At 39.2% G+C, this 24,704-nt stretch overlaps 3 protein-coding genes across 8 annotated transcripts in view; 1 reads left to right on the top strand and 2 right to left on the bottom strand.

Moving 5' to 3' along the window:
- Positions 1–484: 484 nt before the first annotated feature.
- Positions 485–8,977, bottom strand: LOC117396714 (carboxypeptidase M-like). Of its 2 annotated transcripts, none has more exons than XM_034909225.2 (8): positions 8,556–8,977; positions 8,009–8,106; positions 7,508–7,680; positions 6,362–6,546; positions 4,243–4,398; positions 3,310–3,462; positions 2,513–2,661; positions 485–2,251 (listed from the first exon to the last, which is right to left on the bottom strand). In XM_034909225.2, exons 1-8 carry the CDS (start codon positions 8,731–8,733, stop codon positions 2,141–2,143), a joined length of 1,203 nt encoding a protein of 400 aa, XP_034765116.2. In that variant the 5' UTR covers positions 8,734–8,977; the 3' UTR covers positions 485–2,140. The 2 variants fall into 2 exon arrangements, with proteins under 2 accessions (XP_034765116.2, XP_058861626.1); XM_059005643.1 differs by having other exon boundaries at positions 8,614–8,676.
- LOC117396891 (tetratricopeptide repeat protein 16) lies at positions 8,701–19,217 on the top strand. Of its 4 annotated transcripts, none has more exons than XM_059005641.1 (14): positions 8,701–8,768; positions 9,878–9,964; positions 10,427–10,602; positions 10,754–10,844; positions 11,163–11,306; positions 11,770–11,870; positions 12,265–12,394; positions 12,672–12,886; positions 13,369–13,616; positions 14,763–14,907; positions 15,620–15,785; positions 16,044–16,177; positions 17,411–17,555; positions 18,511–19,217. In XM_059005641.1, the coding sequence occupies exons 2-14, from the start codon at positions 9,899–9,901 to the stop codon at positions 18,676–18,678; spliced, it is 1,929 nt and encodes a 642-aa protein (XP_058861624.1). In that variant the 5' UTR covers positions 8,701–8,768; positions 9,878–9,898; the 3' UTR covers positions 18,679–19,217. The 4 variants fall into 4 exon arrangements, with proteins under 4 accessions (XP_058861624.1, XP_058861622.1, XP_058861623.1 ...); XM_059005639.1 differs by lacking the exon at positions 8,701–8,768 and adding an exon at positions 9,205–9,352; XM_059005640.1 differs by lacking the exon at positions 8,701–8,768 and adding an exon at positions 9,227–9,352 and having other exon boundaries at positions 9,860–9,964.
- LOC117396890 (long-chain fatty acid transport protein 4-like) overlaps positions 19,109–24,704 on the bottom strand; it is a 34,041-nt gene continuing 28,445 nt past the window's right edge. For both annotated transcript variants that reach the window (XM_059005637.1, XM_059005638.1), the window contains exon 13: positions 19,109–24,463. In XM_059005637.1, the coding sequence (XP_058861620.1) occupies positions 24,306–24,463 (158 nt within the window). In that variant the 3' untranslated portion in view covers positions 19,109–24,305. The remainder of the gene's footprint in view (positions 24,464–24,704) is intronic.

The following is a 24,704-nucleotide window of genomic DNA, read 5'->3' as shown; positions in this document are numbered from 1 at the left end:
ATACTATGCATTTACAATACTTTACCAGTTTGTTATTTTTTTTAATATGATATACAATACCTATCTTGGCTATACAACTATATTTAACTGTGCCTTATTACACCTACTATGCTTTATTCGGGAGTGAAATTCTGCCGGAGTGGTGTTATTTTGCGGTACTCATTAAAACGTGGTACATTGGTGTAGTGCGTTTACCTGGGCATGCGCAAACTAGGAAACGCCCATCTGAACAGGGTACGATGTACTTATCTTGCTAGACCCAACATTTTCCAGCCACATTCTCACTTGTTTTCTGGCAAGGAGAATTTTAACCCCCTCCCTGCCAACCCTGTATTCACACATAAATAAACAATTAGGGCTTTCGCCCTGCCACAGTATTATTTTATGAACATGTGTTTTTTGCCAAATCTGTTTATTGTGTAGGAACCAAATTACCAGGGATTAAAAACACACCAAAATAAATAATACACAATAGACCATGGCAATGAATCTACACCTAAACACAACAGAGGAGCACACATAATATATTATTGTAGGATAAGTAATATGTAAAATACAATAAATAACAGGGATATGTGTTCTAATCCAAGGCTATCATTGTAGAATGGCAAGGTCCTGTTGTAGGTGCGTACCCAGGGTCTGGAAGGTATAGTGATGACTTCAGAGAATATAATGGAGATTAAAATGGTCAAGTCAAGTAAACAGTTTTTAAAGAGTAGTGCCTGATACTTTATTACCAATGTGCATTGTTTGACTTGGACCTTTTTGTATCATTTTTGTACAGTGCAGTTTTTTTTTATTTAACTTTTTTTTTTTATAACATCCTTTTTTTAGGATATCTTGAAACAAAACTCCCTCTCTACAGCAGCTACTGCATAGTGTAATATCTCTTAATACTTATCATTGAAGGTTTAACTTCAGTGTTATATTACGGTTCATGACTGAGTGATACATGCAGAGGGTCCAAAGCTTTGAGTATTTTCTGCTTCTTTGTTTACGGTTAATTGTTTGTACTTTATCAGTTTTTTAAAGGCTTATTTTGTATTATAAAATGTTTCATGTACCGAAATGTATATATTTTAAAAGTATTTATTCATTGGCACAAATTGTCTCAATTTTTTTAATGTTTACACCTGCACTTTTTTTCTTGAGAATGTCATCCCTGCTTTTACTACTAGAAACTCTGACAGTGGGTTGATAAGTATCTTATAATGACTTGAGAACATAAGAAAGTTTGTTGCATGTATGAATGTCTACCGAGTAAAAATTGTGCATGTATGAACATCTCCTGAGTAAAAATTGTGCAAATACCCGTTTTAGATGATATCTTAATTTATAAGCATGTTTGGCTGCTATCCAGAGAGATCTGGCTAAATCCTAATCATGTTGTTGATCTTGTGAAAACAGAAGTGTGTATGCAAGGCCTTTTTTATTTTTTATTTTGTTTTAGTCCATGGTGTCTATTTAAAGCACCCTGTGGCCCCAACAGCTCCCAGAATTAAGACCTAAAAGTACATCTAGTACCCCAGAGTGTAACCATTAACCTGCCCCCTGCAACACTGCCCCTTGTGGATACATCTAAACAAAGAGGAGATTGTAGTGTAATACAGCAGCAATGTATCTCCCTTGAACCACCTCCTTCATCTCTTTCCTAGTATGGCATGTTGAACTGTACTTAATGCTGTAGGTAAAGATAGGCTCCATCAAAACGCTCATTATATCCCTTATTAAAGTTTACCATAGTCAAAGCTTGGCAAAGCATAATAAAGCTTAATGAAAACACAGTACAGCATAGATAAGCATCGTAAAGCCTAGAGAGGTATGCCATATTAAAAAACATGGCAATCCTTATTAATCCATGTTAAAGGCATAGTAAATCATGGGAAAAGCATGGGAAAACTGCTAAACTACCATGCAAATCTACAGTGGTAAACTTTTATAAGCATAGTAGCAAGCCCAAGCTTTACTTTTATAAGGCATAGCAGCAAGGCCAAGCTTTACTTTTATGGAATGGCTCAACAATGTGTTACAGAGTTCCTTTCAGTAATACACTGCCTTTTATATAATCTGTTTCTTTGTATATTTCTATATAAATTAGAGAGTAATTAACTTTTTTGAAGGTGAATATATATATATAATTTTAAGAAATCTGCCTGTGAAGAGTGAAATCATGAATGGTAGCTGTGTACACGTGGGAGGTGTCCTTCACATGGATATTCACCATCAGAGGTACATAACCTGGAGATTCAACCTTGCGAGAGAGGGAGAGAGAGAGTTACTACCAACTGAGATTCCCCGCACAGTACAATATTCGACATTAAATTCTATCATATGCTGTGCTTACTATGCCACAGGCTAATGCCATTAATACAGATTGTATAGCCATTGCTAATAGTATATTATGCATTATTTGAGATGCAAGCCTTTGGATTTGGTAATACTTGGAATGAGGCTATTTACTAACCTCCACTGACAGTGCATGTAACCTGTAACATATCTCATTCAAACTCACCCTAAACGTGTAGCTCCCTGGCATTAATATCTTGTAGTATTCCCCAAGCTGGTTGGTTTTGTATGGCATCACGTCATCTCTACCCATGACCAGCACAGATGTGTTAGCAATGGGGTTTTGCTTGTCATCCAGGACTCTGCCCTTTACCCCTGAGGGGAGATGAGAAAATAAAGATCAGTGGTAAGAGAGCTGCAGCGTGGCATCTGTAGTCCTGATGGATACTGTCCTTTTTTGTAGGAAATTACCTAGAAGATATACTGCAGATTGTTATTAAGGTGGCACTTCAAATTTCAGCCTTTTACTTTTGGAAGTCTGGGTTTAAATCCAGCATGCGACAAATGAGCGTGGTGATCTCAGTGGGACTCACAAGACCATGATACAATTCAGCACATTCTCCCAGGTAGGAGCACAGGAGTGAATAGCAGTAGTGGCTCTTCAGGTCAGGATGGAGGTGCTCTGGTGGAGCTTTGTGGGATCGATCACATAACATGCCTGCTCAGTGCATGGTGGTCCACTGCCATTGTCGCTCACCTTTCATGAGCACGAAAACTAATCAAAAAAGTTTAGCTTTATGACCTGGATAAACCCTCCTGAGAGGCAACATCTCAGTGCTTTGCTGCTTTTTGAATCATTGTCATATCTTTATACAGATGTCGTTTTAACAAAAAACATTTCTTACATTTGAATAGCATTACAACTTTTTCATCAGGCCTTTTATCCTACCCTTTTGCTGTAGATTATTTCGGTCTCCAGACCTTCAACACTCCCCTTGTTGTAAGAGGAGTCTGGCTGCTTACCCAGGTGAACGTGTGTGATGAATTGTATCAGAGCCTTCTTGTTCTCTGCCCAATAGAACTGTAGCCGCTCTGCGGAGGGGTATTTGCAACAGGACACCTCTATGGTCAGCTCATAGCAGTGGGTCCAAATGTAACCATAGTCCTGCAAGCTTCCTGCAGGTAAAGGAAGGACATTTCAGTGAGTGAGAGATGAACTGCAATGAGTCATGGGCAGTTCAAACATATATACAGTGTACAGAGACCTCTCCCATCTGCAGTCAGAACCAGTCTCTTACATTCCATGGTTGCCTCAAACAGATAATCACTAGGTTCTTATAGGGTTTGTTTTGTATTCAAAATGATTTTTAAATAGCGTTTTGTTTCATTTGAAATTTTTTGCATAATTTTGGCATCCCTGAAAAAAATATGTGGAATGTGGCCAGACCTAAATTGATAATTGAATGCCAATTTGGGGCTGGCCAGCTGTAAAAAAAAAAAAAAAAAAAAAAAAAACAGCTGAAAGCCACTTCCTTGGTTCTCCATCTAAAATGAGTAGACTTTGTTAGGTTGAGAAGCTGCAGATTTGTCTAGTTTAGAGTACAGCCAATCAGGCCACCTTTTGTTTGTTAGCGTTGTTCTTCCAGTGTTTTGTTTTGCATTTTTTTTGTAAAACACCTCTTGTAAGCCGTGGCCCTGTTGAAGGATCAACACCACCCCAAGTGATACCATTTTCGTAGCTTGTGGTGGTGCATAGCCGGCACTGTCAACCACAATCCCTCTGTCTCTCTCTCACTCTCTCACAGCTGACTCGCAGCTGTGGAATCCCCTGTGAAGATCAACAATTTGGCACAGCCAGGATGCAAACCTGCGCTCCCCAGATGGTGCGATCCACCCTGCACACTCGGGTAATCCTATTTTTAAATACACATAATTACTTAAGGTTTCTGCCCTTACCTATTAAGGTGTACCAACTAGCTCCATTCACCACTCCTCCTGGGAAGCTCATTTTACACAGGTTGCCTTTAAACATCCTCCTGTGGTTGATGGAATAGATGCTTGCCAAGTATCTAAACACATCATCATCTGGGGACTTTGTGTATCTACTTTTACCTGGGGCAAGAAAGGAACACAGGTTTGATCAAACGTCAACAGAAATCTATGCTGTGGAGATAACAGTGGCTACCTTTATTTTGAACAGGACAAATTGTCTGACATGCTTTTTCAACTGTATTTAAAAGTACCTCCTCTAAATGTATTTATCTAAGTACATGTATTTATTTTGTAATCATTGTCAAAACTTTATACAGATGCCTTTTTAAACAAAACATTTATTGAAGCATTACAACTCTCACAATTGCTTTTATCCTACTTATCCTTTTGCTGTAGATTATTTAGCTCTCTGGACTTTGGGGTCTTTGATGATCGAGAAAGTGGCAAATCTAAATACAGCTTGTAAACCTGCAATATGTGGACCTTTTTTCTACTGTAATTCAATTGTATTTAGGACGTTAATAATGGGATCACAACTACAATTATAAATGCTAGGAGAACATAAGTAATAATGTCTCAGACAGTCAAAATCTAAAACGATTCCATTCACACAGGAGAGAAATAGTATTATTATTATTGTTATTTATTTCTTAGCAGACGCCCTTTCCCAGGGCGACTTACAGTTGTATACAAAAAAAAAAAAAAAATACATATCAAGAATTACAGTACAATTAGGAGCAAGATACAAAATACAATGACTTCAGTCCTAGTAAGAGCAAATACAAAACGCAGTATGATTTGATATGGGGGCAGTTCAAGAGCAGTTACATCAGGGTTAGATACGAGTGCAGGTGAAATACAAAATACTACAGATTGGCGCAGGATTAAATACAGTAAAATAGGGAGCAGATAAGTGCAAGTTAAAGTGCATTAAAGGCAGAGTGCTATATAGTCCAGAAGGGAAGAGTTGAGTTTTACAGGTGTTGTCTGAAGAGGTGTGTCTTAAGGAGTATTGGAAAAGACACAAAACAAAACAAATAAAATACGTTGTACAGGCAAATCTTTCAGACTAAAAGGACTACTGCAGTTTCCCATTATTTTTTGGTAAGAAATGCGGTCGTGTGGCCACAAACAGTGACGGACAAAGGCTTGTATGAAATATGAATATGAAAGTTAAGAGTCCATGTGTTGTGTGCTAATAAGGAGACTGGAGCAAGCTGTGTAAGAATTCTAGAAATCGTTTTAGGCTGCAGCTTACTGAGCTTAAAGTAATTATAGCTAACAAAATTGCTCAATACATTTTCTCCACCATACACACCCATTCATTAAAGCAAACATGCATTTTCATTTTAAACATGATATCTGCTACTACTAAATCTATTTGCAAGCCATGCTTATAGACTGGCACTTCCTGGGTTATTTCACATGGAGGGTGCACAATTGATCTCACCCCTTCACTGGCTTCTTTCCTGTTACTAACCAATCGACTGCTACCCCTTGACTGATATCCCTTCAGCCAATATCATGCTTTGAGCCAGAAGACACTGCTAGGGTAAATGACCCAGGAAGTAAAGCAGTAGCAGACTTCCTGGAAGGGAGGTCAAACAAACTGGGAATGTTCTTTAACTTAGGCTAGTACCAGATGTCTGTTTGAAAATAAAAAAAACATGTCTGCTGCAACATGTTTTTCTTTTCAAACTGCACTTTTGAGAGTTATGTAGCTAACAGCAGTGTGGGTCGCAGTTTGGAGTAGTGGCTAGGGCTCTGGACTCTTGACCAGAGGGTCGTGGGTTCAATCCCAGGTGGGGGACACTGCTGCTGTACCCTTGAGCAAGGTACTTTACCTAGATTGCTCCAGTAAAAACCCAACTGTATAAATGGGTAATTGTATGTAAAAAAGAATGTGATATCTTGTAACAATTGTAAGTCGCCCTGGATAAGGGCGTCGGCTAAGAAATAAATAATAATAATAATAATAACAGAAGTGCAAAATGGGTATTTATGGAATTATTCTGTTGGCTAACATGGATGAATGACTATTTGCATTGGCATTCCCAGTTCCTGAGTGTGTGAGGCTGCTTACCAGACATATTGTTGTCATAGGGGTAGGCAGCCACAACAGCACCCCCGTGCAGGTTGGCTGAGAGGACGAAGGTCTCCATGTCTGTCCAGCGCATCACCGCCAATGTCTCTGGCTCTCTGGTGACCTGGTTAATGGAGAACAGGTCTGGGAAATTCCGGTTAAGATCCACACCATTCTTGTTATATCTGTTCAGAGGATTTATTTTGTTAAGTCCTTGTGGCCACACTTTATTAGGACCTGTACCTAATAGTAATGTTGGTAGGCTATTCCAAGACATCGGTCATCATAGTGTATAAGCAATGGCAAAAAGAAGATAAAGTGATCGGGCAGAGGAAGGATGGTTAAAAAGGCGTGTCTGAAATATGAATGCCTGAATCCATCAACATCCCTCTAGACATTCCTTATAGAACCTTGTGTAGTCTGTGCCACGTTGTGTCAAGGCTGTGATCAGGACAACTAGTGGCAGAACCCAATATTAGTTACAAGTCTTAATAAAGTGTCTAGCCAGTGTATTCAAGTGATTGCAGCTAACAAAATAATTCCCGTTTTGCACTTCCAACAGCTGCACAGGTCTTAAATATGCAGTTTTGAAGGAAAGACATTTTATAGAAAACATTTTAATTTTAAATCATGATGTCTGGTATTACACAAGATTAAAGGAAATCTGTAACACTTGCACTTCCTGGGCAATTTCACTTTAGCAGTCTCTACTGGGCCATGTTACTGACTGAAAGCATGTCAGTCGATAGGAGGAGCAGCTTGGCTAATGAAAGGAAAGAAGCCAGGGCTGGAGACCAAGCAAGTGCAACGCTAACTGAAAGCAGGGCTAAGCAAACAGTGATTTCTTCAACCTAGTGTTGTACCAAACATGATGTTTTAAAGTGAAAATATGTATTTGCTAGAACATGTGCTTTCAAAACTGTACATTTGAGACCTATATACAGTAGTAAATGGATGCGCATGGTATTGAACTTCATTATCTCAAAGCCATATCTGATAAAGACGTGGATAGCCTTAAACAAGTGTAGCACCATGTCTCAAACCTGGACACACACTGTGCAATGAATGGAAGTGCACAATAGGTAAGATTAATGGAATGAATGTTCTCTCTAAGTGTCCATCCCTGGCTGCTATAGACACAGTTACCTCCCATCCACACCACTGCACGCCCCTGGCACAGACATCTCGAAGCCATCAGGGTTCATGCTGGGCAGGATGTGAATGCGAGTGTTGTGCACTAGGCTGGTGATGGTCTTCATTTTGCCGTATTGAGACACCAGCAGGTCAATTAAGTGAAGAAGCAGCTCTCGGCCCACAGGCTGTGGAGAGAAGAGATTGGCCGACACGCATCACCGACATGGTTACACAACATTTAGGGCATATGATTGAAAGCTCCTGTTGTTACCAAATGAGAAACAAACAACTTGAGAGTGCTTAAAAGCTTGAATTATACTACATAGCTGTTAGCTTCTAGTTTGATTAATAAACAATGTTATTAACATTTTTTAACTGTGGTGTGCATTATGAGGAAGCTACAGAGAAGTACATGTGCCAATGTCTAGAAAATGTGCACTGGTCAGTTCACAAGTAACCACTATAAACTCCTAGACAAATCACCAGGGAGTCTCAGTTCAGATCAGGTCTTACCTCATTGCCATGCATATTGCCAATGTATCTGGCCTCAGGGATCCCAACTTGATGCTCATTGGGATATTGGCCAATCACCAGCACCCAGAGCTCCCTTCCTATTTTGAAATGATAAGAAATACTTATCTGTACTACGAATACTAAAAAAATCAAATCTGGGTTGTGAGTGTTGAGATCTTTTGCCTCTCTTTTGTTATTAAAATGTGGTATACATATACACCTATCTAATTATTGCCTGCACTGTAGGTTTACAACTACAACTGCAGCTTGACCATTGGAGTAAAACTGAGCTGCTGTACAGAATGTAGCATCAACTTTTAACTTCGTTAGCGTTGTCTTTTAAATATATGCATATTCCAAATTAAAGTATAAAAAACATGCGATTATATATATATATATATATATATATATATATATATATATATATATATATATATATATATATATATATATATATCAAATAAAATATACCTGGAATTAAACTTTAAGAATAGGGAGCTGTTACCATATACTTTTTGATAAAAGGTTACACACTGCCTCGCCTTACCTTCACGGGACTGCCCTATGGAGTAGAGATGGGTTATGTGCGGGTAGGTTTTGCTCACCCAGTGCAGGTAGTGCTTCAGCTCAGCCTGGTGGTGGTATTGGAAGCACAGGCCAGATGCACCCTCATGGGCAAGGCAAAACCAAAACACAAGGAGCGAACACCACGTAACTAAATGCATACATGGGACAAACGGAAACCTGCTGGAGAAATACCGTACGTGTACACATTGCAGTAGGGTCTACTTTCAATACAGCACTGTGAAACAGAAAGGGAGTTCCGACTACCCTAAAGAAAGAATACTTTTGAATTAAAAAAAAAAAAAAATCAACCAAAAACGATAGCTAGCTCTCTCTCTCTCTCTCTCCAGTTACATGTTTACAATCAAAAAAATTACAATCGACGATAGGTTTTTAATTGCCAGGACTACGGTGAACTATTTAATTTCACGCATGTTTACAGTGTTAGCTGTCAATAACTTATTGGAATTCATAAAGGTTTGTTTCAAGGTTGGTCAGGCAAAATTAGACTCATGGAGATAAGTGTGCAGTTGTGATATACAATACGAAGCTTACCAACCACAGCAAAGCAAACAGGGTAGAGCAAACCATGGGTTCTTTTCAGTTGTCCAGCTGGTTTGAACCGTCTCCTTGGTTACCGTGTACCGATACACGCTTTTGCAATCAGAAAGTTCTGAAAGCATGGAGCTGCGGCAGAAAACATGTCAAAACTAACATCCGAAGAACTGTTTAAAAGTAAAACAAAAATAAAAATCTCAAAAGGCGGGTGTCCTGGCAAAGGTAGACATTTAATCTAACGCTCACATCTGTTTTTAAATGTAAATGTGTGATAAAACATGTTATTTGCATGATATAACTTAGATTCCAGTGGCTGCGGTTTTTTATTCATAAGAAACATACTAAGCGTTTATATATGTACATAAATGTAGATGCAAAACATCAGTGAATAACTAAGTTATTAACTTCTTGTTTAACGGCCTAAACGCTATAACAATGCCGTATTGTTGGATTTGTTAGTGTTATGTACCGGTATTTCTTATTTGAAATTTGAATTAGGTATGAAAAGCCGCCCATAAACAAGAATATGATAGAAAGATACAAATAATGTATATACATCTCCTAATACAAGAGAGCTCTATTGTAAGTGAGCAGGACATTGTTATATTTTCTGGCAACAAAATAGACATTACAGAGATATATGTATAGAGTCCTACAAATATAATAAATTAAATTATATGTATTTTTTCAAACAGTTAATTTACAGTATCCTTAAAAGCCCAAATTCAGTTACTGTATTGTTCATAGGTTCATCAGGACTAGCTACTGATGGGAGATCAGATGGATTTAGCAACTGAGGGAGGGAGGAAAGAAGGCTCAAGAGCTACAGAAGAGGTATGAAGACAAGACAGCAGGGCAAGAGGTTCCTGCTGCCCCTTAAATTAAGGCAGTACATTTCTTTTTTTGGTATAGCATCCTTTGTTTGTCTTGAAGGTTGGCAGCTCTGTGTCCATATTAAATGAAGGGCAGGACTAGACAAATGAACCTAGATTCTGGTTTTGCCTGAGAAGAAAGACCTCCAATCATATTTTTGGTGTTGTTGGTGCAGTAAAATCATTCCACCCTCCGGGCCTGAAGTTAATTAATGGTCCATCACAGCTGATGCTGTGCTGTAGGATGAGTTGAACTTTGGATCAGTGGTTCTGTCTACTTTGTGCACATTAAAGATCCCATTGCATTCTTTTGAAGAAGAGCAGGGCTCAACTGATTCTTAAGGAAGCTCAAAGCACAAACACCTTTCTTGTGATGGTTCAGCATGTTTTGGTGGGACTTAACTGTTTGCATGCCCTTCTGCAGGTCAGCGATGGCAGCATGTTTTCTACTGCGGTCTCAGAGGAACAGTTGGAGGAGGCACGAGAGAAATCCCGGAGACGGCTTTTTGGGTCCAGCCGCATCTTTGAATTAGAAGAGGACAAGAAAGACCGGTTGGAGCTGTGCGGGAGGTCCATCATTGAACTCCGTGCTGCAGAGCAGTGAGTTCAGTAGGGCTTTTTCATCTCTTTCTATGGCATTAATCCAATGCAAGGTATTTTGTGTCAATCCACAGGACAGTTACATCATAGCACCTAATTAAATGCTAAAATAGGGCCCTGTTAATCTAAATCGTCTTCCTTCCTCGTGCAGCTATGGGAGGGGTGTGGAGGCAGTGTCCAAGGCAGATTGGGAGAGGGCTGTGCACTTTTTCACCAAAACCATTAATTTGCAGCCCCAGCAGGTAATGTAAGATCAAGCTGCATTATAAAATGATATACAGAGAAGCATTACTTCTTAATCTTTAAACCTGACTCAACAAACAGCACATTCTAATGAACTGTAAGTTCATTCAGCTCCACCCGTTTCTTTACTTTATTATAGAGCAGATGTGGACAATAGATTTGAAATGTCAAAAATTGATTTTGGTCTGTTTTATTGTATTATTGGTTTATTGTAAAATGACTGAATTGCAAACATACTGTATATATGTTTTGTTTTTTTTCGTTGGTGTATACCTTGAATATTTGGGTTGAAAGTTTATGTGTAGTGGTCGTTTCAGACAAGGCTGTACGTGTGCAGAGCTGAAGCCTACCTGCAACTGTGTGACTTCCAGTCCGCTGCCTTGAACTACAGGAAGGCGTCTGCTCTCGAGCCACAATCTGAGGCCTTCCACCTACGCCTTGCATTCATCTTCTACCTGCAGGTGGGTAGTTCCATCTTGTATAGTACAGGCACAGTTTAAACTCACTCCTGTGCCCTAGATACAGCAGTTTATATACAGTGTTGCATTTGAAATAATTGCATATCCGGAATTAGCCAGAAGACTTTCATCACAATAACAACGGAACGTATATTTTTGTTGATTCTTGTACACAAAAGCATGTGATGGATCAAGTGATACTTTAATCCACAGATGTCCTTTTACTCATGGTACAAAGACACGAGACATGCGAGACATGGGATTACATGTGATTACATTTCTACTACTTTCCAGCAAAGCTCGAAATAGCCTTCTTAATCTACATTACTGTGGTCCTTCGTACGTGACTACCTTTCCAAAGTCAATTACGAATAAACAAAGAGCTGGATTCATAAAACTTAGTGCATATGTTGTGGTATGCAGTTTGATTGATTATTTCATAGCCTGCTGTCTTTGTCTGTTGCAGGGTCAGTGCCTATTTGACCATGGCAGGCATCTAGATGCACTGGAGTCCTTTGCCAAGGCTGCAGAACTGAGACCTGACTACCGCCCGTACCACATGAGGAGGTGAGCCGATTTCAACCCACAGACCCTTTATACTTCCAAGTTAAATTGATACTGACAAAGTTACTTGCTTTTTGTGTGGGCTATTTTGTCTTAGTTGTTGTTGACAGTACAATGAATACTTGGCTGTCTTCTCTGCCAACATGCTTGTTTTCTGCATTCTGATATTCACCAAACTGTAATTTACGAGGGATTTTTATAAGGACAGTTCCTCCATCCAAGCCATTTGGAAAGACTCATTTTTGTTTGTGTCGTACACATTGTTACAGTTACTGGCAACAAGGCTTCAGTGGATATATCTTGATAAATAAATGATAGCCAGTTAAGGCAGTCAGTTTTTTGATCCCATGAAGTCATGACGCCTGCGTTTTTAACGGGCTTCTCCCCTGTTGTGCAGCTTGGCCTGTCTGGCAGCGATTGGCCGACATAGTGACTGTCTGCTTTTGGTGAGCAAGCGGATAGAAACAGAAATGGATGACCCTGAGCTGTACATTCTGCGTGCAAGGCTGCACAAACACTTCAACCAGGTGAGAATCTGTGTTCAATTACATTGTAAGATGCTAGATATTTGCTATATACAATTGTTTACTTTACTACAGAGTTGTTCAGACTTTTTAGGAGTAAATTTGGTTTCAATTAAATATTTCTCTGTACTATTCTCTACTAAAACTGTTTTCTCCTATTCCCCCTAATTGCTATTGTAACACACACCGTCTATTTTTTGCATCTGCTGACTTTGCTTTATCATATTTGTACTTATTGCTGCTTTCACAATCCATTAAACTGAGCCATTTGATGTTGCAGTTGACCATTTGTTACCACGATGTGAAGGCAGCGCTGGCGCTGGCCCCAGACATACCAGAGGGACGGTCTCTGCTGATGGAACTGGAAGGCAGTGCAGAGCAAGCACGGAGGCTGGCACTGAGCAGGGCTGTGGCAGGGAACCTCCAGGAAGCCCTGCAAAAGATCAACACTGCCCTAGAGAACAACCCTGAGGAGGTCCAGTACTACCTCTTCAGGTACACCAGCACTATTACAAGAGCTGTGAACAGTACAGGCTGTAGAGAAGAAAGAAGCACAACATTACATTGTGATTCAAATCCCCTGGTACCAGTGGATAGGGAGGTATTCGGTATAAGGACCTCTTGAATTCATTTATTAGTGAATGTGGAGCAATAAGCAATAAATAATGCTCCACATTTCATAATGTGACCTTATTCCCTAAATTCCTTACCTGACAAACTAAATATTGTATTAGGCCATTGGATGTAAGGTGTCAGGCCTTTTTTAGAAATAGATAGTGAATCATCCCAATAAATAACAAAGAAGGTACCAGGTTTACAATAACTACAAATATATTTAGATGTAAACAGTTCTTCTTTTTTTGGATCATGCTCATGTGGTGATACCACTAGATAACTAGCCTCACTTCATGAGATTACGTTACACTTGTAAAAAGTACCAGTTTTCCTCATGCTTTGTGTGTCTGTGTGTGTGTCAGAGGGACCCTGTACCGGAGGCTAAAGGACTTCAACACTGCGATCGATGACTTCATCCTGGCTCTGGATCGGAGTGGGGGTGAGGAGGGGAGATCCGTGCAGGCTGAGGCCCAGAGGCAGCTGCTGCTGACCTACAATGATTTTGCAGTGCACTGCTTCACCCGTGGCTTCTATGAGGAGGCAGTGATGCTGCTCAACAAGGCCATCGGGATGGAGAAGCGCGAGAAGGGCCTCTACATTAACAGAGGGGGTCAGTTTCTGTTACCTTTTCACACAGATTGATGTCTTTTGATCTAAAGAACCAAACAATCTTCAAACACAACAAAAGAAGGTTACACTTATTTAAAGTATATAAATGAGTTAACAAATACATACAAATGATTTAATCCCTGACTTCAGTGATGAGGAACAAACTTTAAATTGGCCTTTTTTTTTTTTTTTTGGACATCCTGTTTAGTCTGCTTTAACCATAACCTGAAATGTCTCTTGTTCTTTATCAGTTCTTACCATTCCAGGTATTTATGAACTGTAAGCTTTAGACATTCAAGTACACTCTATTTTTGTAAAGGTCTCTTGTTACTTGACTGGAATCTGTTCAAGTTTGATACAAACAGGTTTAAGAGTTTTTGAAGAAACAGCAACAATATCTATATACAGAATATAGACTGTGGGTCACCTGGTAAATGCACGACCGCATGGTGACCTGGCTGTGAAAAATTGCTGAAGTATGTAATGTTGATGGGGAAAAAATATTGTAAATATTGCACTATACATTTACAGTGAGTGTCCATTATCATTATTTAAGTCAACACTTTTGCTATCCTCAAAGTAACGTGTTTATTACCTGAGCCAGTGTTCATAAATTATGAATTGATTTATCAATTTCTTGATTGCTGTTGCTTTCATGTTGCCATATTTGTAGCTTCTCGTAGCTACCCAGAAACATGTGCTTTCCTTCGGCATTTTAATTTGTTTTCTTATGAGAAATGTCAGAATATAAATGAAAAAATTGATGTTGTCTTGCTTTTTATTTATAATGTATTCTCACATGTATAATGATAAGAACAAGCGTGTTTCAGTTGTATTTTGTGAAGATTGCAGAGTACTAAAGTGCTCTCAATACATTGATTATTACCAGACCAGTAATCAAATAGGAAATTGGTAGATGATTTGCACCTCTACTATTCAATCATGTGAAACTACAAATACAAGTATCTGTCAAATAGTTTATTTGCTGTTAACTGAAGCATAAGCAGCAACAAACTAACCAGAGTTTTAAAACCACAACTATATTAAATTGGTAAAGTAGTATGTTCACTATTTACTTATAATCTCTCAGCCAGAGCCCAGGACTTTTTCCCCATTGTGAAATATCGTATGATCTTTTCCTTTACAGACTGTTTCTTCAAACAGCGAGAGCTGGAGTTTGCCCTGGCTGATTATCAGCAAGCCGAGGAGCTGGACCCATTGGACCGGAGTATTAAGATCCGCTTCGCAGTGGTATACAGTACTATGGGGCAGAGGGACTACGAGAGTGGAAGGTAAGCTTTATAAATCTGGATTTGCATCAAAGTAATTTATACAGTGTGTGGCTGAGTAAAGTCAAGAATGACTTTCGTCAGGATCACTAATTTTTACTGAAACCTTTTCCACACAAAATGATTCTACTGTGATTGTTAACCTACAGATGAACCAATTTCCCAAGGAAATACAATTTTGTTTTAAATGATACAGAAGTTAATGAAGAATATTTGACACACAGAAATAAAATATGTTGCTAACTTAACTTTTTCATCATTGTCCCTTTGCTGGCATTTGAGGACAAAGACATATTATCGGACGCCATAGCTTAATATTCCTCATCCTCATTGCGTGGAATCTTAGGAATAAGGAGTCCACCAAACACTCAGAAATCAGTAAAACTAAACTTGTTTTTCTTTAGATTTTATTGTAATACTAATACAACTGCAGTAAGCTGTTATGTATGCTATGCAGTTTATGCAGGCTTTAAAAACTGGAACAGATATATGGAAGTACATCTTACAGGAATGCTTGATGATTTAGTGACCAGAAAGATATTATATACCCCAGTATATCCAAATTGTAAGCAAATAAAACAACCGCAAACTTTTTTGTTTTACATTTTTATATGACTGTTGATGACGCTAAACCGACTAAGCACATTTATCAAATATAGCTACCTTACATGACTGTCATGGATTGCTTTGTTCTTTTTTTTTTTTTTTTTTTTAGTAAATACATTGAAGCCTTGGAAAACTTCTCCCGTGCTATCCAGTACAATCCCGGTGTGTCTCAATATTATGAGTATCGGGCCAAGGCTCGCCAGAAGCTTAACGAGGAGCATGGGGCACGGCAGGACATCATAATGTCGCTGCTACTGGACCCCAGCAATGACCAGGTCAGTCCTTGTCTCGGCCACATCGCTTCTCAGTTACTGTTTTTTTTCCCCACTCCCACAGTCCCTGTTGCTTTTAGGCTAAACTATCTCCTGCTCATCATCTCTAACCACTAGGCCACACTGCCTCCCTGTTGCTCAGCTCTAATACTAGTGCCCAGTCCCAAGGCACTGCTTAGATCATTAAAATACTGCCCCACCCCCTTTATAAATTAAAGGGGCTATATAAATTCTAGACAGATTTCTCAATCTGCTCCTCAGGCTGTGCCTCTGCTTTCTCGGCTCTACCCTGGGTGCACTGTCACAGATATTCTATCCAGTGAGGCTGGGGAGATGGCCAAAATGAAGCTGGATGTCAGCCTCCAAGCCTGTGGCCTGTATGAAGATCCCTCAAGGTACACAGTCTACTTACTATTGCTTCATACAATCGGCTGCTGCCTTTGTATTGCCCTACGAGGCTTGCCAAGCTCTTCTGTCATGTTGCTGTTGCAGGTGTAACATTGCATATGATATAGTGTGTTCTGTAAATATGTTAAAGCAGATGATATCATTACATTCAGAGTTTCCTTAATATTAACAGATATTAACAAACAAAACAATTTTGTTACTCTTGCTCTTCCTATGTCATTTCACATCAGCAATGTGTCAAGGCATGTTACTGGCTAAAAGTATGCCAGTCAGTAAGGCATACTTTTGGTTGGTTAATGACAGGGAAGAAGCTGTTGAAGGGGTGGGGACAGTTTCACCTTCCAAGTGAAATGACCAAGGAAGTGCAACACTGTGAAAGCATGACTTACTAACAGATATTTTTAAACCATCTTGCTTTTCAATGCTGTAGGCTTCACACCTTGTGCAGAAACCCACCACTGTCTTCTGGTTAATTTACAGCCAGGTGTACCTGCTTGGGATAGTGGTATTTTGCAACTGTATTTTATCTTGACTGTATGTTCACTCTCATAGGAATACAGGGTAGTAAATATACAAGTCAAAGTGCTGCATGGTACGTATCCGCTCGTGTGTGTGCAGGACATAAATCAGATCTCATGGCTCGCCTAGTAAACACATTGGAGCGCAATGTGACTCCTGCGAGCATGGTTTGAATCCAGTATGCGTAGAGTTGCTGATCTTGGCACAGGAATGCTGCATTGGGTGTTCCAGAGGGGTGAGGAAGGAAATCAACTGGGAATAGTTAACTTTACCCTGTTTCAGTGACCTCTACAAGTCAGACAGAGTGTTTATTAACCTCCGTTGCCACGGTTCCGTGTTAGTCTTGAGTCCTCCTTAATGGTAGGCAAGTATGCAGTACAAATTAAAGAAAAAAGTTAAATAAAATTGGACCATGTCAATAATCCACTTTGGTTAAATTCTTTAAAGTTACACCAGCTTCCTTCAACCTTGAAACCAGCAAATACATTCCATATTTACAATATAGCTTTTACGATATTAATCTTTTTAACTGTGTAAAAACAACAGTGAAATAATTCATGCTTCGTAAGTTTTTCAAAGTATTTAAATTCTTCAGTGTTTGAGTCTGTCTTCCAGTGAATAAAATCACTTATTTTGTAGAATAGTTATATATGTAGTGAATAGCTTTGAGTGAGTTTACATAAATATTGTACGTACTTCAGTTTTAAAAGGGACCCCCACAAACCACCGCCAAAACATGAGAAACCAAGTGAAGAGCCTGCTGACGCAGCGGACACCGAGAATAGCATCGCACCGTGCATTGGAGATACCGACCTATATCATGAAATTATGAGGAGTAAAATTAAGGTAACAACGAAAAAAACAAATACTGTGATAGAGAATTGCAATTAATTTCTGCATAGTTGTGCATGTCACAGCTTTATGTTTTTAAACATTGCTGACTCTTCAGATTTTTAATCACACATCATGGGTCATAATAAATCAACTGGACATTTCTCAACATTTACTTAAGCGTTTGTTAGGAGAAAAAAAAAGAAATCTCTTCCAAGGATGTGTATCCTGATTGCACTCCCTCCTCAGTGCACCAGCATTGTTGCAGGAGGGAGCATGATCTGAATACACTGCAGTGTTTAAAAGAAAAAATCTCTCTGGTGAACATTCCCAAGTAAAAGTTGAAAAAATAAATTCCCTAGTTTATTTACTCCTGATACGTTAAAAAAAAAAAAAAAAAATGTAAACAAATTGCTGTCATATGGACAACGCAGCGAAGGTAAAGTAATGTGTTTCTTGTAAACATTGCAGGGGGTTCTGTAACACTGTAACTTAATCCACATCCTCGGCCAGAGCTTCCACTGTATTGTATCCTGAAAGGGGGCAGCGAAGGAATAGGAAAGCGTCATATTTATGGGATTGACAGTCCCCCCTTGACCCGCCCCTCAGCCAATCAAAGATGTTGTGTGCGTCACACCCTCGCTCAACCACCTTGTCATTGCCATGACTGACAGGCGGGTCAAACAGGGCTTCCCACCCCCCACCTGCAGGATCACACATGCGCCAGAGAGCCAGCACAGATCTCCACTGGCACAGATGAAATATTATTTCTAGTCGCCAATAATTTTGGATGGAATAAGTATTCCTTAAAGCAGTTTAATTAGGTTTCCCCATCCGGAACACATGCCTTTCCACCTTGGTTTTTAAATGTGTACTCAACAAACAAACAAAACAACAAAAAAAAGGTTTGAGCAAGCAGGGGGAAGAAAGAGAATAAGTGATAATTATTATTTTTTTCCTTCTATTTCAGATAAACCGAGCTGTTAAGTGTGCACTTCAGGAGCGCCGCTCCCTGCGTTCCGATGGCCCCAGGGTGTCTGCTCTGGCCCGGCCAGCCTCTGCGGAGCCCCCACAGGATGCAGACAGGCCCTACCGCTGGAAGAAGTTTAACACTGCCGTAGGGCTGCAGTTCAGATAATTTAAGACCCAGCACACAGTTCTCTTGATGTGTTCAGAATAAAACACCAAAACATTCATAATTCATATATTCATCTGCTAACCATGATATAAAATGGAAAAGGTATCGGGACAGATATTTATAGCATGCTACTAATTTACAAGGCTGTCTTAAGCAATGGATGCACTGGTCAACAGCCTTTTTGGTTGTGTGATAACTGTAAAGGAACTACAGTCGTCTGTCTTTTATAGTAACTGAAGTTTAGAATCTCTTAACTAGCCTCTAATGCATTGCTTCTGAATCAACCTGTAAATGGCTCCATCTCCAACACTTTGATAAATAATTAATATCAAAATATACAATACTCACAGGAAGAATGCAAATTAAAGATTATATCAACATTTGTTTCACAGCATTGTTTCCTTTTGTAAAAACACACAGATAGAGTCAGAACAGTTTATTTAACCATTTTTATTATGGATTCTAGAGCAGACTATACAGCCAATGTTTATGTTCAACTAAAAAAAAAAATAATACAAGTTGATGAGGGCACAATAATGTGGATATAGGTTTTTTTTTTTTTCTATGTAAGGATCACTAAAGGGCCAAGACTACGATGTACAGCTACTGTAACCCTAGTAGCAATCCATTCACAATATTTACATTAGAGACTGCCCATATTCCTGGAACCTTGTCCCTTCTTGCATATTAAAGATGCTACAGCAATGCAAACAGTTGTTAAAGGGAGGTGAACGTCTAAAGAATCAATCCTGATGAGGGCTGCTTGACTGTGGATCCCTTGAAGCAGAAATGACAGTTATTAGTACAGTGAAAAAGCAGTTTTGAAATCAACACAACTACTCAACAATGCACCTCAATCATGACCTGAAGGACCAAGTAGAGCCTGCCAATTAAGCTGAATTGCTAAGAGAGTTTGTAATTAAGACCACAAAACTTGAGAACAAACAATGTAGATTTAAACCTAGGCTATCAGATGAAAGTTTAGGTCATCACGCCACTGCACAACATGTAATGCCCCAAATGAAATGGACCATCTAGGACCATCTGCAATGGAATGTAGTTTAGATTGATATATGATGTAGAACACCAGAAAAAAAAAGTGCTGTTGTGCTGTATGGTAATCCACTAGCCTTTTACTTCTGGAGGCCTAGGTTCAAATCTAGCTTTTAACACAAAATAAATTAAATTGTGATTACAACTTAGCTTTTAGGACACAAATGTAATCCACATTACAAAAGAATTATTACAGCCACTGCAACAGCTAGTGATCTCTGTTTGGTGGATAAAGACAAGTCTCCTGTACTGTCAGTCCTTTACGGTGTAAAAGCGTATAGTTGAGCCTGCAGAAAGAGGTCCTGAGTCAATATTCTTCAAAATAATTGGTTCTGTATATCCAGGGCAGGAAAGCTTATAGAACCCAGTTCAATCCATACTAGGCATTGCAAAAACAGTGAAATGAAAACTAAAATTGGGTGGATACAGTAGCTTCAACACTAGCATAAATCCATTCACACTCTGAAGCTACTGTCACCAGCAACTGCTAATTTATATATATGTATGTTTGTTGTTCAAGAACCAGAAAATAAAAATAGTGCAATAATAGATCTTTGTCCTGCAAATTAGCCTGCTCCGGACAGACCTGCCACTAACTGTCGGTCAGGGAGAGATACAGCACCTGGCTAAACTACCATCAGAAATAACCAGTGGTATGAGGGCAGAGCACTTGGAAACTGGATCAAAAGGCACCAGGGCAAATTGCGTAGCCACCAACTTTACTAAAGTTCAGTCTGCTTGTGCCTCTAGGGTGTTTTGTCTCGTAGCCTCTATAGACCAGCTCATGCTTTATTTAAGTGCTGATTTGGATGTATTGTACTGCCTGTACTTTTCATTTAGAGCACCTGAAGTAGCACAAAATGACATTTTCAGTGTGTTTACAGACAAGACAATTTTATTAATATACAGCATTCAATAGATTGCTTTTAAATGCATAAAGGGGAATACTGTAGTATGTGTTCTATGCACATTCTCTGTATACGTGGAGCGCTCAGTATTCTGAATATGCACTGGCCTGCTCAAAGAGTTTATGGTAGTATTTGGTTTTTATAACACAATTCTTAATTCTCTTGGCTTTCAAAGTACACTCCAGCTATGAAATGTCTGCATTGTTAATGCACTATTACAGTAGATTCCCATCTGTACTGCCTGCTTGAATACACTGTTCTTTTTATAAAGCTGGAAAATTACAGTTCCCAACAGCAATATGACTTACTCACAACTCATATACTGAATACTAAGCTAGCAGGATCAGATTTACTAGCATTTAGTCTACTCCTGGCTTCCTTGCACTTCTTGTACATGAACAATCAATGGCATTTGGAATACTCGGTTTACATTTATTATGGCTGCTGAGCATTCCCAAACATAAATCATAACATTGTAATAAAAGGAATGTACAATGTACAATGATTGCATTGTCTTACCTAGAAACATGTCACTTAAAAAACATATATATGTAGGGTTGTACGCATAATGCATCAGCACACTCGTTAATGCATGCTGCAGCAATGCTCTTTAGGGGTAATGTTTTATGAAACTTTAGTATTGCTTTTATGTCCTCATGCCTACAGTTCCTCAATCAAGAAACACAAGGCACTGAAATCTCATTTTTGTGCTACTTGCTCTTGACTGCAGTGTTGAAGTACAATTTAGTGCAGAGATTGCACACCCTAGATACCTTTATTTAATTCTCCTGATTGAATCCCCCATGATTTCTCTCGTGTCAAAATCTTCTCCCCACCTCCTGGCAGCAAATCAGCAGCACCGAGCTGCCTCACATTTTTCAGTTAACACAGACAATCAAATAATGTATTTAAATACAGGCAACAAACAAACGAAAAGTGAACAAAATAAAGCAAATTAACACAACAGCAAGTGCCTCAGCTTCCCTTTTTTGTATATATTTAAAACAGTTAAAAAGGTTTTAGCACTCAGTTGTGGAGATCCCATGGGCAATGCACATTCATACTTTTCTACAAACTGCATGACAGCGCCAACCTGATTATATAGAGGCGACTTGAAACCCGAACACACAGGAATTCAGTCTTACCAGATCAGTGCCATAGTAATGGTACATTCATAACTGAGTAAAGGCCATTACCAACACAAGAATAATGTAGTAGAAAGACAGACAATGAGATTACTTGTTTAGCAAGCATTATGTAATGGTAGATGCTTGGTCATACATTAGTTTAAGGACCCATCAATAAGCATCTATAAACAAGGGATATGCAGCAAAATTGTTTTTGCCAGTCATCCAGAGCCTCAATAAAATACCTAGTATGGTTAACCATGCCCTTTGTAATATATTGTATATACAAGGTATTCTTTTTTTAAATTATTAAAATTGTATCTTAAAACTAAAGCATTGCTTTTCTAGATCTGCTCAGTGTGTTCAAGTTTCAATGACCCCAGTCCACTTGGGTTAGATTTATAGATATAATAACTACTACCTATTTTAAAAGCAATGGTGCTTGCTCCTTCCACTCACCTTGACCCAAAGGATTCTTCTCCCACTTATAATCTGCATAAACAAGATCTAGACACACCACATTGCCATCTATTCCCAAATCTGTAACCTGCCCTTGTGAAACTAGACTGCAGTTGGTGGTCATGCTAAGGCACACTGCTTTAGTTGGTTGATCCTTCATGCCAGCTGAAAATATCTTTCCCTTTATTTACTGGATTGCACAAAATAAAAAATGACCTCAGTGTTGACAGTGGATCCAGTCTTTGGTAGCCCTTTTGGGGTTCTCGGTATTGAGGCTTGATTACATTTCATGTATTGCGCCAAAACTGGAACAATCACGGGTCTATTAAAAACTCAAACATGAACATGATTTTGGTGAACAAGTAGCTATCCCTTTAGAATTCCTCCCATGTGACCAGCTGAATCAACCATTTCACCCCAACAAAGCCCACATCAGCCATGCAGTGAACAGGCAATCCGTTCTCAAGCTTTTTGTACAGCTTTTGAAATCTCAGTTGTGTGTTGCTGCAGGGCATCAATAACCTGGGCCCTCATAGGGGGCACACCTGTTTGTTTGTTTTGGCTCGAATGTCTTTTCTCACTGAAATGCACACATTTAAAGTAGTTCTAAGCTTTAATAAAAATCAATTTCTTACCTTTTATTAGATTTATTAACATCATTACTAGTCCCCCTTTTATTATGCTGATATTTGAGTTTTCCTTTTTTATTAATTCATATAGAAATATTTCAAACACAACACCATAGGTAAACTGTTCCTAATACCTTTGCTGTAAGCCCAATGATTTCATTGCAGCTAGACCATTGAAGTGTGTTTGAACTACAACATACAAAGTGATTAGGTACCAGGAACCAGCAGCACCTTTTCATGAAGGGTTGATGAAATATGCATATATAAAATACAAGCAAAGAACCAAAAGCTCTTAAACAAATGGTGAGATGCTGTCACAGCAGTTGCTTGAGACGATCAATTGAAAGTAGTGCAGTACCCTGATCTACTCAATTGTTTGCAAATAGCAGCTGATGCGGATTTAGGGTTTCACAAGAATAAGAGGGGGAAGTGTCATTTAAAGTGTATTTTGTAAGAATCCAATTTGAATTAAATAAATCAGAGTTCATGCATAACTACATCTGAATTATTGTGAAGCAGCTACAGTGCACAATGTGCTCATATATCAACCAGTCTGAGAAAAGCCATCTTGTAGGAAAAACAAACAAACACTAAAACGAGATACAGAACATCCCCACATGCTACCGTGAAGCCTTCTGTCAAAGCCCCTGGTTTTAATTCCCAGAAATGTGTGCCGGCAGTATTACCAGCCCTACTGCATGTGAATGTTATGAAGAGGGGCAACACATGCAGAACTGGTGTGCAGTAGGGTTTGCTGGGATGCTAGCAGCAATTACTACATTCTCTGCCAAGGTAAAATATTATACAAAGTTAATAAAAGCTTGGTCAGAAGCTGTACTACACCAACTCCAGCATGCACATATCCTGAAAAAAATCCCAAAGTTTTCTTGTGATCTGCTCAGATTCAGCTAAACTGCAAAGCCTATGTGAAAATGACATTCAGAGCTATTTTCTCTTTAATCTAACAATAATGACATTTCAACTGTAACAGTGATAACAGAACATCACTAGGACTGTAGAAGAACTGCAATTAAAGATCACTTGGTATAGTGGAACTGCAGTCTACCCTTACTCCAGACTGTCCTAATGTATGCCCTGTTACTGCAGTTACACTGAGCCATCAATAGCCATGTTTGCAGGCAGCTTTAATGGGTGTCGGTGGTCACATCTGCAAGCCGCTGAAAGCAGTCATTGTGGGCTGCAGGCTTTTAGACAAGGGAGAAAGGGTTTGAAACAGCATTGGCCCTGAAGAATTTATCCTAAAACTTGATTGGCTTGACTCCTGCCCCTTAGTGTCCCTTTCTTACTCAACAGTATCTATCCCTTTTTAAATATTAATTTTATTCTGCATGTATTTTTTTTGTTAACCCTTTTGCTGCTGGAACCCATGCATGGCCTCCTTTAACAGCTCCGGGATCTGAGGTACTGTAATTGAGGAACGGTCATGGTGGTCACAGCTTCTGCTTCCCTGATTGGATATTGCGGTAGACCTCCTCATCCAGTGGAATGTATTTCCCTTTGCTGCAGTCTAGGACGTACAGTCGGTCCGACACAACCTTGGGGTCAAACCCCTCCTGACGCATCTCTGTCTTCTGGAACTTGTAGGTCCCTGGTGAAGGAGGAAGAGAGGCCATTTAGTGGTCCTACCTGGAGTGCAGTGCAACAGTAGAATATGGACAGCGTTTCAGAAATCCACCATCCCCTTTACAAATTCATTTTACCTCCGGTGTGTCCATCTTCCTCAGGAATTGCTTCATTTAATTATCATTTCAAACGACTGTAGCCAAAAAAAAATTCCATAAATCTTACCGGCTGTGCACTGCCATTCGTTTCATATGTCTCAGTAAACA

Source organism: Acipenser ruthenus, chromosome 31 (assembly GCF_902713425.1).
Source record: "Acipenser ruthenus chromosome 31, fAciRut3.2 maternal haplotype, whole genome shotgun sequence".
In the NCBI taxonomy this organism is placed as follows: Eukaryota; Metazoa; Chordata; class Actinopteri; order Acipenseriformes; family Acipenseridae; genus Acipenser; species Acipenser ruthenus.
Note: the sequence above shows the minus strand (reverse complement) of the source record. Positions and strands in the feature narration are given on the sequence as shown.

Coding starts and splice junctions, on each gene's coding strand:
- LOC117396891 (XM_059005641.1), top strand. CDS start 9,899: ATGGGAGATCAGATGGATTTAGCAACTGAGGGAGGGAGGAAAGAAGGC. Junction 13,617..14,762: donor CCTCTACATTAACAGAGGGG/GTCAGTTTCTGT, acceptor TTTCCTTTACAG/ACTGTTTCTTCAAACAGCGA. Junction 14,908..15,619: donor AGGGACTACGAGAGTGGAAG/GTAAGCTTTATA, acceptor TTTTTTTTTTAG/TAAATACATTGAAGCCTTGG.
- LOC117396714 (XM_034909225.2), bottom strand. CDS start 8,733: ATGCATTTAGTTACGTGGTGTTCGCTCCTTGTGTTTTGGTTTTGCCTT. Junction 6,547..7,507: donor TGCAGTGGTGTGGATGGGAG/GTAACTGTGTCT, acceptor TCCTCTGAACAG/ATATAACAAGAATGGTGTGG. Junction 2,252..2,512: donor CAGGGAGCTACACGTTTAGG/GTGAGTTTGAAT, acceptor CTCTCTCGCAAG/GTTGAATCTCCAGGTTATGT.